The sequence below is a fragment of the Osmia lignaria genome, chromosome 16 (assembly GCF_051020975.1).
Source record: "Osmia lignaria lignaria isolate PbOS001 chromosome 16, iyOsmLign1, whole genome shotgun sequence".
NCBI classification, from domain to species: domain Eukaryota; kingdom Metazoa; phylum Arthropoda; class Insecta; order Hymenoptera; family Megachilidae; genus Osmia; species Osmia lignaria.
Genome location: NC_135047.1, coordinates 3,273,236 through 3,293,300, shown reverse-complemented (window position 1 = coordinate 3,293,300; position 20,065 = coordinate 3,273,236). Strand labels below are relative to the sequence as shown.

General features: G+C 39.5%; 1 protein-coding gene across 3 annotated transcripts; it reads right to left on the bottom strand.

The window, feature by feature from the left end:
* Positions 1-651: 651 nt before the first annotated feature.
* On the bottom strand, positions 652-19,848 carry alien (COP9 signalosome complex subunit 2 alien). Of its 3 annotated transcripts, none has more exons than XM_034316291.2 (9): positions 19,708-19,848; positions 19,193-19,387; positions 19,007-19,132; positions 18,768-18,962; positions 18,514-18,688; positions 18,283-18,421; positions 17,972-18,188; positions 17,762-17,902; positions 652-17,680 (listed from the first exon to the last, which is right to left on the bottom strand). In XM_034316291.2, the coding sequence occupies exons 1-9, from the start codon at positions 19,759-19,761 to the stop codon at positions 17,561-17,563; spliced, it is 1,362 nt and encodes a 453-aa protein (XP_034172182.1). In that variant the 5' UTR covers positions 19,762-19,848; the 3' UTR covers positions 652-17,560. The 3 variants fall into 3 exon arrangements, with proteins under 3 accessions (XP_034172182.1, XP_034172184.1, XP_034172183.1); XM_034316293.2 differs by having other exon boundaries at positions 17,972-18,041; XM_034316292.2 differs by having other exon boundaries at positions 18,768-18,935.
* Positions 19,849-20,065: the final 217 nt, after the last annotated feature.

The window sequence follows — 20,065 nt, the reverse complement described above, 5'->3', positions numbered from 1 at the left end:
ATGGATATTTTTGTATTTAAAGGAAAGATTTAGGTATCTTTTTTGAAAGATGATACCGTGTCTTGGCCCAGTGCTTTGGAAAAACGTTTAGCGAAACTAAGGCCGTTCCAGCTGAAGCGGATTAAAGCGAAACGTTCGGTAAAGCAGAGTCCTGTAAAGCGTATCCCGAGGGCTGATATATCTCCAGTTTGTAGTTCGGCTACTAAAAATCCTTTATTTCTAGCCAGCTAACGATGGGATGGCGAAAGGTGGGGTAAGAGAGGGTGGTTGCGCACCATCTGCTCTCTTCTCACGCTTTTAGCCAGTAGTGCCAGCTAGACCGACAATAAGCTGATAATTGAGCTTTTGAATAATTCCAGCTATTTAATCCTGGTTTAATAAAGCTTCCCGTTTCAAAACGCTCTTGAATTTCATTAGAGGGACTCTTGACTGAAGAATCGCGGGGGCGACATTAATGCGCGCAATTTAGTCTTTCTTTCTTTCTTTCTTTCTTTCCTTTCCTCTTTTTTTCTCTACCCTTTTTTTCACCTCTCTCGCTCTCTGTCTCCTCCAGACCTTTTTTCCTCTCCACGCCGTGTGTCTGTGTACGTGTGTGTTTTTTCCCCTGGTAATCGTAGCGGAGAGGACGCATAATTTAACGTAGGAAAGAAGAAAAAAAAAAAAGAAAAACGTTCGAGGAACGAGGGAGTACAATAGCAGAGGTTATGCGGTAAAAATTTGGCGGGTTGGTTCGCTTTTATTGTCCTTCGAACGGTGCCACTGGTTTAACGAGAAACCTTTCCGTACGCGGGTTCTTAATATTTGAAATAATTTCGATTCCATCCAGGTCGAGATAAATCAGATGGAATTCGATTTTGCAAGGGAAGATCGTAATTCTTCGGTGTGCTCAATCTTCGATCGTACGATACGTCACACTCAACCCCCACGAAACCGCCACCCTTCCTCGTCATCAATTATTTCGAACGGAACACGCGATTACGGGATACGTGAGTTTGAAAGAGAGAATGTCAGTATAAATGCAATGACCCGGGGCCCGAGTCTTGCCTCCCATAAAAGTTGCATTCCCGGGCGGAACCCCTCATGAATGTTCCATTCGAACAAGATGCCGCCCGTCGAGATCCACCAAAGTAGCACACTCAAGCCGGAAATTCTTTTCTCCGTCGACTAGAGAGAAAAAAAAAAACACAACTTCGATACAACAGAGTTTCGAGAGAAGAGAAACAAAGGGACACCCACTTTTGTTGTCCGCTCGAGAAAAATAATCGATCGACTAGTTTCTCTACCTGATATATCTAATTACAGAGAATACATTGTGAATCCGATACGAGGCAGAGATTGATAGAGAAAACGATGAAAGTTAGAGTAAGGGTCTTCCCCTAAAGGGACACGATCAAAAGGGGCCGAACGTACAAGAGGCGGGATCGAACGCAATGACATTTTAACTATGCCAACAGTCGAGTAGTCTGTGGCCACCATCAAATATGTCACAGGCTTGGAATTCTCTTTGATGGCCCGTATATACGTATTAGGCGGCATCCTGTTAACCGATTGCGTTACTCGATACACCAGACTAAATTGTCGTGCAGAGTCCTTGTACACATCGAACACAGCTCGAATTTCTCTACGTGTACACGTGTCGAAGGGACGCGTCCAGGTTTCTAACCTTCCTCCCGAAGCTCATGAACTCCCCATAAACTGACCACTAACTACTACGCGAGTAGTTTGAATTGCTCTGGGTACAATGCTTACCGGTGTCCACTTAAGTAATGCTCGACCGTGAAGTAACGTCGTGGAAACTGATACAGGCGTGTACTAACTGCTGCTAATTGGAGGGAACGAGTTTCCAGCACGTGGAATGAAACAGAAGTTTCGGGACGAAAGGGTTGCTCCGTTGAATGATCGTGTTTGAATGGACCCTTTAATCAGACCCGTTAGAATCTATGCTGTTTGGAGCGATTAGTGACGTCGGTTAAGTTAAAAATTTATTTAACGAATATTAGCACGTTTGCTGAAACTTTGGTTGATCTATTAACCCTTTCGCTGCCATGGGAATTTTTGAATTTGCACCATTGGGCCACGAATTTCATATTAAAAATTTTATAATGGCAAAGAACTGCGAAATATATTAAAATAATGGTACAATCTTGTCAATAGCACACTTTTCTTAGCGATGGTCACCGGTGAAAAGACCAAATGGAAAGACAAGCGCCGGTCCCATGGGACCACCGTGGCAGCGAAAGGGTTAATCACGACTAACTTGGTAGGTGAAATGAAATTCGATGAATCGATCGTTCTCGTTAAAGTAGGCGGAATCATGGAGAATGTGAGGCCCGCAGAAGTGCAACGCGGATAACCGTGAGCCAGTCGATTAATTAGTATCGTATCGCAACGCGAGTGGCACGCTTAATTTCATGTGCACCGTCGTCGACGTATTGGTGAGAATCGCGCGAGCTTCACGTGAATCAATTAGCGATTATCTGTTCAACGGGCTGCGATAAACTCGAATAGGCTTTCAAGGAACAGGAAACGTTTCTGATAGACGGCTTTCAATGCGCTTGAAACTTTTCTGGGGATCAACGACTCTCTCCGAGGATTAAACCTTCGATAATTTCAATTCACCTTAAACAATATTTATTATTAAAATTTTATCGTTAGATATTGGAGATTGAAACGCGCGGACGTTTGAATAACATCGCCGACGCGTTAATGATCGAACGAGCTCGATAAAATTGATAAAACCTAGAAGACTTTTATTCTTTAGAATCTCGCGAATAAAGCGGTGGACGTATGAAATACAGGTGTAATAATTGTCCGTTGGCGGAGATTGGTTTAGACGTTACATCGGCCATGCGATAGGGAGCCAGCTGTTTCCTATTGTGCAGCTAATTACATCGGGGATCCAGGGACTGGGTATAGCTGGCCCGAAATTAACTAATCTACCGATGAAAGAACCCACGCCACTAAACGCTCTGCTGCATAAACTCGTATCGTTGTAGGAGGCGAGCCTTTTGATATCCCACATCCCCGTGGAGAATCGTATCGATGGAAATTTAATTGCGACATGCACGAAATCGTGCTATCCGCGCGATACAAACAGGAACCTATTCTTACATTCTCGGAACATTCGCTTCCGTTTTCATCCCATTTTACGCGTCGCGATAATTTAAATTACTTCCTCTTTTTTATCCCACCGTGTGAAATAGTAAGTTCTTCATGTTCTGGTAATCCTCGCGAGTAGCAGCCCTTAGATCCCGAGGGTTTTGCAGAATGCGAATAACTTAACCAGGGTGGAAACTTCGCGACAACCGCGAAACATTAAGCCCGGTTTATATTACGGTTCCCTTGTATCGTTGTGTATTACTTAGTTAGCATACGGATCGGATGTGTCGGTAAGCACACGTGTCACGTAGCCAGCGGTAAAGTCACACGTTCCGGTATCAAAATTGGAATTTCAATACCTCTATCCGATTAATGAGAAACCCTTTACCTTCTATACCGATATAGGTTCGATAAGTCGGTATCTCTAGCTGTGATAATCGACGGAATCATTATAGACGGATGATTATCAATTTCGTAAAATATTCACTGGGTGGATTGTCGTAAAGCTAGACTCGATTCTGGCGAGAATTAGTGCCGATTATCCTCGGGATTCGAATCGATAATGCCCGATAATTGGCGATAAAACGCACGCCTGGTTGTTAATTTTCGCTCGTTCGAAAGCAAATTAATATTCAGCCCTGACTTTTCTCTACCAAAGAGATAAGTATGTTTTCATTTTGTTCCTTCACTTTTCTTTTCTCATTTTCTACGGATACCCAAAGCGTTTTCAGATCCCTTTACATTTGACGGAACGAATTTCTTTTCAATAAAGCGATTCCACGAGAAAGAAAATGCGTTTGGACGTGCGCCAACGGAAACGAATAAGCTTTTTCTCTTGGAACACATCGAGGAACGATCTCTTTTTATAATTGCATCCTGTGTGCGCGGGTAATTGAATTGAATTTAATCGCAAGCGTATTCGAAAGAGCATGAAATTACAAGCATATTGAAATAGAAAGATAAAATGCGGAACGGTTTATTGAAATCAACGAAGAGAGAGAAGGGTTGCGTGCGTCCCGTTTACCAGTCTGTATTTCTCTCAACCGTGTGCTCGCGTACTATTTGCTTTTTATAATGCGGATGAATTAAAAATTCTGCGCCCTTCTGTCCGCAGATGACAGAACAGGACGGAACAATAATTCACTATGAATCGAAACCGCGGAATGGAACAAATTCATCGTTACAGGACAGAAGAAGTAACGACCAGCTTCCTCTGTGCGAGCCATGGAAAATCTCGAATTTGGAACTAGAGTGTCAAATGCAACGGTTTGAATTTCCTACCACTAAACACGTTGCTACGACCGCAGCTCGTGGTACTTTCGTACAACTAATATGTATACGTGTCTGAGTTGCGGTTCGTTTGCCCCGTAAAGTGTCGGTATTTGTAAATGGCACCGAAGCGAACTATTCGTTCGTATTAATTCATACCACGAATATTTCGTATCTTCGTCTAGTCTTTCATAGATAAAACGTCACAAGTTATTTTCAATTTCTGCGGCAAATCCGGTACAAATCTTCGGTTAGCGAGAGGTAACCGTTAATTCCGGATCGGATGGTGTAGCAAAGAGATTAAAGGCATCGCCCGAAGGAAGACGGTCGATCAAGCGATCAGAAGTAACCATCGGTATGCCAGGATCGGTCGATTGAGAATCGCGAACACGTAGGCGCTTAACGAGGGTGCTCGTGCGGAGAGAGCGAAAGGAGAAACCGAAATATACGCGGAGGATATGACGGTCGAAGATATTTCGATTCGTGAACGAACATCATCGTCGCCCCCTTTTTATTGTGTCGCTTATATACGACCCGATTCTCTCTTTCTCTCCTACGGATTCGATTCTCATCGAAAAACCGGGCACGCTGGAACAAAAGCAGCCTGATATTATGTACGAAGAACGTACCGACGATCCTTCGGAGAATATCCGTTTGCTTTGTTAGAAATACAATTTTTCAGCATGGACGGATGAGATACTCCGTTGAAAACTCGTCGTCGATAACTTTTTCCACGATACCGTATAGAGGGATAAAATTTAAAGGGGTGATTTTAATCAAACGCGAGATTCGTGTTTCCGTTTCATCCTCTAAATTATTGTAAAAACCTCTTCTTGTGGAACACTCAGTACGCGTCCGTCATTAGAGACTACAATTCAGAAATTACTCGGGGACATCGTTTCGTAGATAACAAACGATCCTCGGAGGTCCAGCAAACACGTTTCAAATGCATCCGTCGTCGAGCATTAAACGTTGCAGACACAATTTAGACGATGCAACGATGAGAAAGACAGAGCTAGAGGAGAGGATGGTTGGTAGTTTACGGAAGTGCAGGCATCCCGTGAACCACGTGTTTGCCTTGGCCTGGGTGTCGTGACACGACACACAACGTCGAGTTATTACTCCATAACCCGTTGCTTTTACAGACTCCCCGAGTTAGATGATACAGGGGTAGTATAAGTAACAACATGCGTGTAATATGATCCCAGCAAATACCGATCGCTTCATTGATTTGCAATTTCAATCTCACCTGAAACGATATCTCTTTCGTGCAGCGATGAATATGTACCTGTACCGCGGTATTACCGTTAATGAGTAACTATTGGAAGGGGTGATAATTGAAAATTTTTCTAGATATAGTTTTCGAGGATGTTTACCGAAGGAAAGTTTAAAAATTTGTGGATAGGAAAAGTTTCCAACGATATCGGCTGAAACGTGGACACGCGTTTAAAATTCAAATTTCCGTCGTATCGCGCACGATCATTATCAAAGCTCTCGGATGCAACGTGTATCTGGATTGACATATTTTCTCCCAGCAGCGGTAGATAGGGAGTTCCTTGGAACGCGATATTGGACATTTCTCCGTTTCAACGATCGAAAGGTAGAGAGGGAAAGAGAACTCGTATTTGGCAAGATCTTACGGTTCCCTTTTGCGGATATGACGTAAGTCCATGCTTCCTGCAACCATCTGCGAACCACCTATCGCGTATCCCATCGAGGAATATTCAAAATACGAGACTCTATTCGATGCGAGACATCCTGTTTTAGCTGCTTTGTTATATCCGCTAAATTTCGCGGACAGCTGTTTCGCAAGGTAAACGTAGCAAATATTTCTCTTGTTTTTTTATGGAGGTTAGATCAATATTTTGGAGAACGATAGTGTCGGTTATTGTAAAGGGAAAAAGTACACCGTGGATACCCTGTATTTTTCTCAATTGTTAAAAATACAGAGGTTTTCGAAATTGGAATCTGACACTTTTTAATTTTATTGAAATAACAACGTTTATTAGAGCTTTTAGCTAAATAATCTTAAGGTAATTAAAAGATCCGCATATTCTGCGGTATATAAGATGGATTTGACAATGTAGCAGAATCAACAAGGAAGATGTCGAATTGCAAGGAGGAAATTCGCTGAATCGCGATGAAATTCGGTTACCGATAATCGAAGGGCGTCTCACGCGACCAGATATTGCACGGTGGACGATATTTCATCGATAGCCCCCGTTGTGCACGTAGCAATATTGTGTACCGTGAACGTTTAGCCCGCGATATAACATGAGTAGTCGTTCGTAATCATTTTTATCCGAGCAAATACCAACGGATCGAGTATGTCCGTTTCCGCAACTATTCGACCGATCGATGAAAGTCTCCGGAGGATTTAGTCGTTACTCTTGACGAGGGCCATACCCAGAAAATGGAGTAGCCTAATCGGAGCCACTTTCACGTGGAATGTTCCCGCTGGAAAACGGCGAAAGGGAGACTGGATATTGGGTTCGAACCGTGCCTTATTTTCGGGGCTTACAACCACCCGCGTAACACCACGTTTCGTAGAAAATATTAAAAAAAATAATGAAATTTTTCAGAATTTTCCTCTCCCAAGTACAAACCTGGTTAAGTATTATTACTTCTAATATAAAATTTGACAAAAGGGTCAAAGAAACTTATACGTGTTTCCCTTCTTAACTAAAGCACGTATAGAACCAACGTAGAAAATTAATCTATTGCACGATCGACCCCATTTATCTCTAAGATGTATATTGTATCTCTTTCTTTTTTAATTCCTTTTCGATACAGCCGCATAGTCGCGAACGCGAATCCCTTAAATTTAACACCGGTTGGACGCCCTGTCCTCTAATCAACGATCACCCTGTTCTCATCGGGATGATGTAGATTAACATGGAAAACCCGACACCCGGTGTACGATTTCAGCCAGAGCGACGAGTAATACACTGCAATATTAAGTAGAGTTTCCCTTGGTACTACGGTCGGAAAAGGGACTCGGAAAACGAGGGAGAAAGGGGCGATAGAAGAGAGGGATAGGACGGCAACGTGTATGCCAGACATGTGCGACCCGCACGACTTATATCTGTTACGGGCGAGAGTATCTGCCAGCGTGGATCGCAGACGTAACACTTTCCAAGAACGTAAAGTTATAAATTTATAACTGACAGTGCATTTTTTGGCGAACCGTATCGCGGCACAGACAAGGAACCGAATACGAGGGGACGATATTGAACTGCAACCCCATACCCTATAGTCTTTGTAGTTTTTTCAAGTGAAAGAGTTGGTATGCTGCTACGATACAACGAAATGAGAGCCAACTATCTTAATCTATGGAACATCGTAGAATTTATTAAAAATATTTTGTAGCAGAGTCTACCATTTTATTTGTTATATCGAGAAAATCGGTATCGGTTGAAGAGGAAGGTCCATAATGCACGTAAATTCCAACGATCGATGCACAGCTCGTAGACGTCTCTGTTTCTCGTAATTCCCCGTATTTCATCGATTCTAGAGTTCGTTCAATGGCACTCGATGTCTCGTTACGCTTCCCTTAATCGATCTAGTAATGTCTCGATGCTAATTTTAATCGTCTTGATCGTGAAGCAATAATTATTCCGACGCTACTTGCCGGCATTACCGTGTCTCATTGATAAGTGTTACGTAACGAACGGGAACGTTGTAATTTCATACTACTCGCGTTTTAGATACCCACACACGTTCAACGATCTGCTAATTTGTCTGCAGCTGGCAGATTGAATTCACTTTAACCGCATTGAAACGCAGGGAACCGGCTACTATTTCCTCCTGTAAACTCGTTCGAAAATATATCATTCTCGTGTTACGTTGTATTATTTGTGTAACCAAAGAAACCAGGATAATTCAATTTCCATTGGGAATAATTTCAATACGAAAGAGGAAGTATTCTTCGGATCAAAGAAGAGGATTTTCCTGATTTTACATGGAGATCAACATGTACAGATAAAATGAGGATTTCTCAAAACTCTGTATGCTGAATCAAGAGATTTACAACAATTTCTGTTCCATAAATCTTTACACAGTTGTATTACAAATTATATTCTCGTTATTGTAATAAAATGATTTCGAACAAATATTTAATCGTTCTCTTCCGTTCGTAAAGAAAGGTTCATTGAAATTTGCCAAACACAGGATAAACTCGTATTTGTTACCTGCTACGTTCTCTGCACAATCGAATATAACCAGATGAACAGTAGTTCCTGTGTAGAATCTACACTGTAGACGGTATGTGCACGTATAAGGGATATAAGTCGTGCGGGTCGTACATGTCTGGCATACATGTTGCCCTCTCCACAATTCTCACCCTCTCTCTACCCGGTATCTTTGTGTTTACCTGGTCGTCTATAGAAGCACGCGAACGAAATGACTGATTCCTAATTATTATACCTTGAATGATATGTTATGTTTACATTCAGCTATCCTCAACTGCCGATCCGTGGAGAATTTTTACCTGTTCGCGTTAAAAAATTTGCTTATTCAAAAAAAAACGAAGAATAATAATAATAAAATTTTAATTTATAAAATTACGAAATAAAAATATTTTTAACTAATTTTACATTCAGCTATCCTCAACCGCCGGTCCGCGTTAAAAAAAAACGAAAATAATAATAGTAAAATTTTAATTTGAAAAATTAAGAAATAAAAATATTTTTAATTAATTTTAAATTTACGTAATTTATGATTATCAAGGCACTGAAAACAAATTCCTGTAATGCAGCTATTCTCAACCTCAGGCCAAAAAGGGTTGAGAAACGCTAGTTTATATCACTGAAATGCAGGGTGTCAAAACTGGAAGAAAATTAAGTAGCGTCGAGTGACGCATAATTATGCATTTTTGGTGCATCGAGAAAATGCAACTGCACCTTTCTAACGCGAATTTAACCGCGATCCAATTAACTTTCCCGCAGATTAAATTCATCCTGGAATCAAGGTTAAGTCGTAGGATGGTCGAAGCAACGGAGAACAGAGATTCACTGGCTGCACGAAACATTAGCGAGGAGGGCAGTTAGCGTAGTCTAATTAACGCGGCTAATTATGTGCCAGCAACGTAAGATGGCCGCGTATTCGAAACCGCAAACGAAAGGGGACACAATAGCTGGTGTTACGAGAAACGCAATTAACATAAGCGTTGCTGGAGCATAATTATCAAAAGTTGTAACGCGTGTCGAATAAATGATTATAATTCGTCTCTAAGCGGAAAGCAAACAAAATTTCAACGATGAATCTTTGAAAATTGAAAGAAACTATCAGATTGTTTTTTCTTTTAATTTTTCAGATTCCTTCGTAGCTAATCAACATAATTGATTAGCAGTCGGTATTCTCCCGCTAGGAACGTCGTTGCATCAACATCGAAGGGAGAGAGAATCTTTGCATAGCCTAATTAACACCTACCGCGCACGAGACTCCAGCTAATCTGACGGCAGTGTACGTTAAGGTGCTTGTTTTCGTCGGGAAGGATAATGCATACGTATTGATGCTCGAGGACATAGAGGCGACGTAAATTTCCGGAAGTCGTGAAAACGATGTTCCGAGAGAAACAGGAAGAGGATAATATTGAAATTGCGGAGAAGTATGGAGAACGTTTCCGTCCTAATTTCGAACAAGTATTAAACCGCTACGCGTAAATTGAAACTTGTACACGAATATTTATCAAATACATTAATTCTTAAATTGTACGACGGTGTTCTAAAAGTTTCTAAAATTCAACATTTGAAAACCTGGAATCCCTTAATTTAAAGTTTTCCTCGACAACGAATAGTTTCCGAGATATTTCGTCAAACAAGTTTCCCCGCCCCTAGTTTCAAGGATTACTTTCACCCTCTTAATATGAAACTCGACCTATAAAGGAAATATGTGAGGAATATTTTTCTCCTCTACCACATCGTATCAAAGTTTCATCAAAGTGGGCCACTTGATTAACATTCCGCGTTAAAAGGAAAATTTCAGCTCCGCTCTCTTTTCACTCTGTTAGAGATAATGATACTCCTAATTCCTACCGGTGTAAAGAACCGTGTTACGTAATGGAATCTTTCTGAAATCGTATTTAAAAGCAAAACCAGCATAACTCACTGTCAGAGGTGAATCAGCGACGAGGGGGATAAACCAAAGAGATATCACCGGGATACCTTCTCGAAAGGGTCGATCGTCAATAATCGAGTTAATTATCACGGACGAGAGATCGTGGGGTCGTTCAGATCGAGGGAAGATTTTGATTATCCAGCGCGAAATAACGAAAACGCTTTTCGAACTCGTCGCGCGTGTTGAACGTCACGTAGGGGTTCCATTGATCCCATATAATTTCCTAATAATCCCCTCGTGTACATTTCAAGCCGGTGGCGAGGAAACCCTATGGAAATCACGTATCCGCTGATCCCTGGCTAAGTTTATCTTAAATGAGTCCAACGGATAGTTAGTGTCCACCAGCAAATGGAACACTCGTTCGTTCGACATTAGTTCGTTCGCTGGAAAACGAGATACACTGACTCTCACGTTTGTTTGCATAAGATTAACGTTTATTTGTATAGAATAATTGGGTTTTATTGGTTTATTAACCCCTTCGATCCGACGCGATTTTCAACGATTCGTTTCACACGAGAGCATAGGCGCGAACAAGCGTGTACAAATGCTTCGTTTACTCATTAACGCTTCACTTTCACCCTCTGTAGAGTGCCTAATTCCATAATCAGAATCGAATCGACTGATCAATGTCACGATGAAATTTACATTTTATTTCTACATAGAATCCTATTAAACTGATTCTAATACAGGATGAGTGATTCTTTATTAAAACAAACAATGGATCAACCAATCGGCAGCTCGCTATTATTCATTAGCGAATATCCAATTTGTAATCCATACACCATATTAGTTTTAGCAATAGTCTAATAATCATTTCAGAGCATTACCATTTGATTTTCACATTTCCACAAATGCTAATGTTCTACAAACGATAATCTCGAATATCGTTAAATAGCTTAAGCTAATTAATACGTAACACTCGTACGAGTCTGCCACGAAAAGAGATGATTGTTTATTAGATTGATGAATGCGAGCAATTTCGATGGTGATTAAAGAAAGAAAATTGTTAGCCGCAAGAAATAACGATTCCCGACGACAGGAAATAATTCGTGGCTTGTTAAAACGAAGAGATAATTACGTTTCTCCTCCGTGGCTCCCCTTGTTAAACTTCCGAGTCTATTGAAAATTTCGCATTCAACGGGGAAAGCTTTAATCTTTACCCTGCAGCTTTCGCGACGCGATATCGCGTTACCACGTGTCTGTACGCGTGCAAGGTAATATCGCTTTGTAACTGAAAATTTGCGAAATTTTGTTACACTCTCGCGATCCCTTGCCTCGATAAAACTTCGACCATTAGTTCTCGTTAGAGACGGCCGCGTTTGTCAGCGATACTGATAAACGTTGCTCCACGAGAAAGGAAATGATTACAGTGTCAATAACGTTAGATGAAATTTGCACGGGGAGTTAGAAGGATGAAAATATGAGGTAAAATTTTCTTTCATGCAAGTTGACGTTAACAGATAATATTTATATTTTTTTTTAATTTTGTTAGTTCCATTATTTATTTCAAATACCTAATAAAAATATTTCTAATCAGAAAAGCAACGAAATTTCTAATAATATAAATAATGGCTTTCTTTGGCAATTGAAGCGTCACCCAAATATGGGTGACTTTTCATTGAACGTGTTAAGAAATAACAAGAATCATAGATCTCGTGAAATATAGGGCTAACTAAAGCGTTTATTCGCATTTTATCGTAGGACATAATTGGATATTGTTGGGTGAAAATCTCGTTACCCTTCCCCTCGATTTTCCACCGCGTAAAATGATCTTAAAAAGGGTCTTGTAACGCGATTTTTCACGGGGAAGCAGTTGTTGTATCGCGGCTGTATCGTTGCCGTTCAATTATGGAATTAACAACGTGAACGGGTCGGTCGGCCCTTTCGGTCAGCTGTGTAATAAATGTTCGCCGTTACAACGATAACGGGTCGAATGAATGCAACGGATACCGGTATTTATGCGATCCAGATATCAGTTGAACAATAACGACCGCCACGGTATCGTACGCAAACGCGTGCGCGTAATTATTTTGGAATTAATGGGGACGCGAGCTCGTTGTTGAAATACCGTTACTGAAATCAACGGGAAAAAAAGGAGGAACGAGATACAAACACCCGAGAAGATTTGTTTTCTCCATCCTTTTTTCAATCGGTAACGCTGTTAATTGTCGTGCGAATTAAGAGTAACAAAAAGGATTGCGCCGATGCAAACGATACGTTATTTCCTCTCTTTTCTTCATCGTTAATTATCAAAACACGATAGAAATAGGTAGAAATTATTTTTGCTTATGAATTTCAATCACTGAAAAGAGTATGTTCATTAATACCACGATGTATAATTAAAAACTGAAGAGGAAAGAAATATTTCGCATCGTCGTATAGAAAAATGATGAATAAACATTACTTCTGATTATTTCTACAAAAAAGAACACGTTACAAATACTTTACCAAGTAGAGGCGATAAATAAAATTTGTCTTAAGCAGGTGTTGACCGAAGAAGCGAGAAAAATGAAGCGAAACGTCTCCAAAGCGGATTTTGAAGCTATACCAAAGTTCCTCCCTTTATCCCAGTAATGAGCGTTTGTTTTCTCTTTCCATTTCTTTCTGTCGCATATATCATACGAATAATACACAAAACGGGGATGGGTAAAAGAAAAAAAACGAGGAGGTAGAAAAGGAGAAACGTCTCCAGGCTGAATATTTGTGTGAGAACGAAGGGATGGTTTGGCTTAAGAAACGTCTACCACGGCCGGCAACAAGGGTCGAAGGTCTCGACAAATATCATAAAATGTAAATGTTGCGGATACGCCATAGATCCGAAGGGAGAACTTCTCAATTTACCAATATGCCGAAGCCCTTTTATCCAGCTTACACACGTTCACGGCCCGATTAATTCCACGCTCGTTCGATCTGCCCACCTTTCCTCTGACCCCTTCTGCTCAGATTAAAATTTCTGATCCGGATGCTCGTACATTTTCATGGAATCCCGAATACGGAATACGTTTAACTCCGTGCCACCTCGTCCCCTGTTGGCAAACAAACTTCTTCTATCCCGATCGAACCAGTCCACGAACCTCGTCAAAACTATCCTGGAAAAGGTCGTCTATCCAGCAAACGAATGCATTCCAATTCCCTATTCTCTCTATCTTCTGTTTTCACTAAATATTAGTCTATTAATTTCTAACTTCTCCTAAAAGGCTATGTAAATCAAGATTTCGTTCCCATCTGAGAAATTTAATATTCGAAATAAAATTATTCTTCGAATTAGTTCTACAACGGAGTCTAAACATTTGAAAGCTATCATTCTTCACCCTTTTTACTCAAGGTAACTCGTAAACAGGTCTAGGTAAGAGGAACTACGGAAACTATCCTCTTAAAAGGACTATCCACGGTTGAGCCCGATCTCCCGAAGAAAGTTTTCCAGGTGATCAATTCAATTTTCCAATTCGTCTTGTCCAATTCGAGCCAGTGTTAGCTGAAAGCCAGCCGGGAGAAGTTACGCGCCTCCAGGAAAACGACTTTGTCGTTGAAACCGTGAAATACTGTTCTCGAGACACCCTTTCTCTATCGCGTTACCGAAACTCCTCGGTTCCTGATTTTTTCACGAGTTTAATTCTAATCACGGATGAGAAACTTCATAATCAGGGAGACAAATAATTAGAAAGAAACTTATCGAACGAGTTGAGACACTTAAAAACGGATAGAAAAGTATCCGCGATAGGTGTGTACAAAGGGAGTTAAGTTGTAGAAGATAGATGGTCGAACCGGTAGCCCTCTCTCACCCTGAACACTTATGATATATGGCGAGCCCGCTAAAAACTGGCAGATGTGTTTCCTCGTTCCTCGTCTCTTTCCATTCCCAGATACCGAGTTCTGGTGGGTCACCCTTAGCGAAACCGGATAAATCGACGCGAGGCGCGAACAATACTTGAGAGATTATACGCTTGGCCGACGCGTAGCGTCGTGACGCCTGGCTGAAAAACACCGTTGTATTCCTTGTTCCTATGATATATGGCCCCATGCGGATTCTCGTTCGCGATCGTTCTTTGCCGTGGTTTGTTTCTTGGGGGACCGGTGGAAAAAAAATTACTCGCGGGACAAGCTCCTAGCCCGTTCATCCAACGCCAACTACCCTGTGTCTTGTCTTTCGTTTATCTTCTGGGGTGGAAGAATCTTCGTGATAGGATAAATGATGAGGAAGAATTTTTCTTCGAATACTGGACACACCGTGTAATTAACTGTTTTACAAACTGTGATGCGATCGTTGCTTAACGATCGCTTTGTAAGGGATGATTACTTTGTAGAGAAAATGTCCTATCATTAAGTTGTTCGCCGCAACGTGACATTCGAGTCACGAAAGGGTAGGGAAAAAGTGAGGAGGTGAAAATTAACTCGAATCGTCCCTTAATGCGTGGTCTTAACCACCGGCTGAAAAATAACCACCTAGGAACAGAGTAAACGATAGCTCGGACCTTCTTCCCCTCGGTTCACACCCCTTGTGTTTGGCTTTCAATTAAAACTTGAACTACTTCACGAGACAAATGAAGTCTCGATGAAGGTTTCTATCTCCTCCTTAACAGACGTTGAAACAGAAGAATCGTTTCCCATTCGACCAACGACGAACCTACTCGATAATAGTTCTCATCCCTCTTCCGGGTTCCTTCGTACGATTCATTAACGTAATTAATCCTGCCGGTTCGACGATCGATCCGACCACAAAAGCTGCTTCAAGATCCTTGAAATCCGTACGAAAGGAATATCAAAAGATTCTGGCAACTATCTTGTCGACAGGTAGTTATACGGATGGCAAAGAGGTATAAAAAAGTAGAAGAATTCTCTTCTCTTTTTTTTCTCTTTTTGCAACATGCAACGTAGACCCCGTGGGGCATCCTCTAACGGAGGAGACACTGAAAATGGAGTTTTCACTTAAATTAACTCTCCTCAAAGGCTAAAATCTACTTGCAACTGCACGAGAACTATGTCCCTCGTGTACGTTGCAACATGAACCTGCAACGGACGTGATGCTCGAATTAAAGAGGAAGAAAAAGAGGGTACAGAGAAGATAGCGGGTTTCATCGCGACTTAAACGGATCTATGATTTCCCATTTACTTAAAAGGATACATCCACTCGAGACACCTAAAGGTTGAATTTTTTTTGTTGGAAAATATAAACGTAGCTTTATATTCTAATTTTTCAAAAGTGAACATCTTGTAAAATGACTAAATTTATGGCAGGATACACGATGGTCAATTTCAATCCACCGTACCGTCTCGTATACTTCTATCTGTTCGTGCGAGGGGAAATTTTGAGGAAAATTTCATTTCAAAGTCTGCAGAGGAGCTGCGTGAATACCAGCGGGTATTTCGAGCTCTGCTTTGATTGCAAGTGCCAATTAACGTTGGGGTTGCACCGTCGTCATAGTCGTTATCGTCGACGTCGTTTCACGCGTGTACTCGCGTGCCCGCTAATCACGCCGACTGCAGTTGAAACCACGACTCGTGGAAGCTTAATGCCAAAATACACAGAAAGCTAGGGTACAGTACTTCTATCAACGATTTCGCGATTTTCAACTGGCTATGTTCGAAAATTTGATAAGCTATCCGCTACCAGAAAATCTCGTTATCGTTTTCCTTACATCCTGATATACTTTCGCTACCTAATAGTATTACTTTACTTTCATTTTCTCCGGTTCGGAAAAAAGGGATGCATTTTTACATCCCATTTCCTCTATATCCCAAATATGCATACTTTGGGAACTTTTACTGTCCCCTTTTGCCCAACGAACATTTTCGGCCACACGCGCTTAGCGCAACTTTTTTCAAATCTCATTCTCTTTTGCATTTTACATTGTTTCATACATTTGCCATACTTTTACAATTTTTTGCTTGAGTCTGTGTGTGTGTGTGTGTGTCCCCTTTTAGTCGCCTCATACGACAGGCAGGGGATACCGTGGCCGTATTCTAATCCCCCCGAGCCACAGGGGTCCTAATAGTATCACTCCGTTGACGAATAAAAATGATAGAAAAATATCTGTATTTTACGATATCAAAATTGATATCTCCTTTGTACCGGAAAGGTTTCAAAATTTCATTTCGTTTAAAATACCGCTGCATTCCCGGAGGGCGAGATCTTTAATTAAATAATAACAGGGTGTACTGTTAAAATCGATGCTGCATCATTCAATAACTGATCGTGTTAATTATTCCCAATTACGATTATTTTTTATCGTACAAGACCGTCGTGGAACTCCAAATGTATCATTCAAATTTTGAACAAAAGATACGATTCAGGATGGATGGATATTAAATGAAAAATAGGAAGGGGGGATTTATCGAATTTGCCAGTGATTTTACTTTGGAAATTGATTTTCTAGCAAAGTGAGTTCCCGTAGCTTTGCAAGCTGCCACCTTAAACGTGGCGAGGATGAGGATGAACATGTTCGAGAACGAGAGGATTATACTATCCCGTAACGGGGAGGATGTAGGGCGAGCCTAGGGACCCTACCGCCCATCCTGCCTGGGGTTAACCAACATTTACATAGGCGCGAACGTAGACTGAATAACAATGCTTGAAACGGAGCTAAAACCAGCCGTGCCATTCCACTGAGACGGCACGTTTCGTCATCCTTCTGTTGAAGCACATCCTTCTGCAGGGTGTTCAATTGCTCTATGTATCGAACTTGCATGGAAATTAGGAGAGATGAATAGAACTTCGTTAATTGGACGTAACGAAGTTCAACGTTCCAAGAACTGATCGACACCTTTGACTGATATAATTGTCGATTGTTCCACTAAGCGAATACAATTTAACAATTAAATGTATTTAGAGTTGCCGGTCCGTGAATTCGACTAATGCACAGAAATGATTTCCTTATAAAGTTAGAATTAACTTGTTAAAGAGGAATGAAATGGTATAATATACGTATCGTATTAAAATTCTAACTTTATTATTATATCACAACAGATTTTATTTTATTTTTTTTTTTCAGATAGTAGAAGACAGGCATTTATGATATACTATACAATATGATGTTTAGAAATTGTTTTTATTTTGCAGTCACGCATACCATACTCCTTACGACATTTTATTAACTATTGCTAAATGCAATGAATGCAATTGACTTGTCCATTTGTCGAGAGCATAGTAACGCGCTGCACATACCGATTTTTTATCCAATTCTAGAACTTGGTTCACCTGTTAATGATATGTAATCTAGTATATAAGCCTGAGAAAGTACAATATCTTTAAATAATGATACGAAATTCTTTATATTACCTGATCTATGCGACCACGAATCGTATTATCCAAGATGCAAGACACTAATAGACTTTCGACCTCCGATACATCGATATTTAATTCTTTGCTTATGAATGGAATATAAATTCTAGTGTAGGGTTTTATTAGTTTAATCAAGACCTATAATTATACGAACGTTGTATTAAACTTTTAGAAAATTTGTAAACATTTTACGCGTACCGCACATACCTGAGTACGTATATTGCGTAATAAATCTTCGATATGCTCTCTTATAAAAGGATCATCCATTATATTATTCCTATTTTGTTTTAAAATTAATTCAAATTGATTAATATCATTATTCTGATAACTGACCACTAGATTGGTCATTGCTAAAATTTCCGGGTCATTTTTATATGGTTTTGCTTCTTGAGAATCAAATGGATTGATACCAGATTTCATCAACCTGTTTTTTTTTTTTTTTTTTTTTTTTTAAATTATAACGTATTTTATGTTGCTATTATATTACACGTTACTATGCTTATCTAGTTTTTACTTACATATTTGCTAAAACTAAATATTTCAAACATGTGGTTCTCCTTGGTGATCCAGACTCATCATAATTTTTAAAAGCCTCAAAGAAATCAGTGTGTGCTTTTTCAAATTCACCCTCTCTTAAGTGCATCTTTCCTCCACATTCTTTTATTTATACACAGATAATACTATTTTACTTTAAGATATCAAGATACCTCTAATTTCTAATTCTAATAACTTAATCTATTCTACTGTACCTCTAATCACTCCCATTATTAGTGGATGTGGTATAGCACTTTTAATGTGTAAGCTCTGTTCATACAGAGTTTTCAATTTCTTATTGTTCTTTTGGGCAGTGTACATTTGTATTTCTAATGCATATATCTCTAAAAGTTGTGTTCCTTTTTTCAAATCATCCTCCCCATCATCAGTCTGAATAAACATTATGTACATTTAGAATGAATAAAACCAACTGCTTTAACTTAATATATAAATAGTGTACAGAATCTACCTGGCAACTTTGGTGAAGTTGTTTTAATATTTTTGCTAATTTATTAAAGTCTGATCGATCAAAGTACAACTTTCCCAACTTTGTGTTAGTTTTAAACCATAACCTATCATTTTTAGCATCTTTCAATGCATCTAAAGTAGTTTCATAAAAATCTTGTAACAATTCCATCTGCAAAATATTCAGTAAGGAAGAAACCTTTATTTCCTAGGGTAATTTAATTAGCAGCCGTAATTACTCACATTCTTTGATGTACTAATGTAATCTAATATGGAGTTTATAGACTTTTCCGAATGGTTTCTGGTAACAGCACTTTTAATATAAGTTAATAATTGCTTATACCTGACCATCATTTCCTTATAATTTGCCTACAAAGATATGGTAATATAAATATATAACATCCACATAATAATAACGTAAGAACATACCAATTTAAAATTAATCTTTATCATCTGCTTCAAAGCTTTGAAGCCCCATTCACCCTTTTCACCTCCCTCTAAATCCAAAACTTTCTGAAAACTCTGTAAAGCTGCTTTTGGATCATCTTCTTTTAATGCTTTGCTATTATAATATTGATTTTCTAGATCAACGTCAGGCTCAGAATTTGAGTCCTCTGAATATTCCTAAAATTATGGTTAAAGTAACATCACTCCAACATTGTTTCTGGTAAAAAATAATTGATCATAGTACTAAAGGAAAGAAAAACTAAAAGAACATCCATATAACCTAAACAAGGTTAAGATACTCTACAACTTCAATAACCTTCTCAAAATCAAAAGAAATCTCAGTTACGCTATTTTTTTATTATCTAAACATTTCAAAACGTATAAAAGAATTATTTTTAAGCTTCATATATGTCAAAAATAAAAATCCTAACCTATTCCTTAAATGGAAAGATTCTTAACACAGCAATATTTCCTACCACAAACAGACAAATACTCACAAGACCATAATCTTCCTCCTCCTCACACATAAAATCATCTTCACCGTCTGACATTTTGAAAATACTCAAAGAGAGTGAATATTAAAAATAAAACGTTCACGCTATCCTGTTGACAATCGCTGGCTAAAACGTTTGTATTTTGAAATTCACATGTATGCATAAGGTTATACATGTGCTTCTAACCAACTTATATTGTTGGAGATTCACTATACCAATATGGTTCTATCATTTTTAATTATTTTCAGCAAAGAATACATACGATTTATTTAATAATTACTCAGATTTATATGTCTAGAATACTTAAATAATTTTTACTTGAACCAATATAAATATGTTTAATAAACGGTGAAAAAGTATT

Bases quoted from the DNA above. Each gene is read 5' to 3' on its own strand.
- alien (XM_034316291.2), bottom strand. From the start codon at position 19,761: ATGTCAGACGGTGAAGATGATTTTATGTGTGAGGAGGAGGAAGATTAT. The intron at 18,963-19,006 runs GTGAGTAATTAC...TAGGAAATAAAG, and splicing joins ACATTAGTACATCAAAGAAT to GTTTCTTCCTTACTGAATAT. The intron at 18,189-18,282 runs GTAAGTAAAAAC...AAAAAAAAACAG, and splicing joins TATTTAGTTTTAGCAAATAT to GTTGATGAAATCTGGTATCA.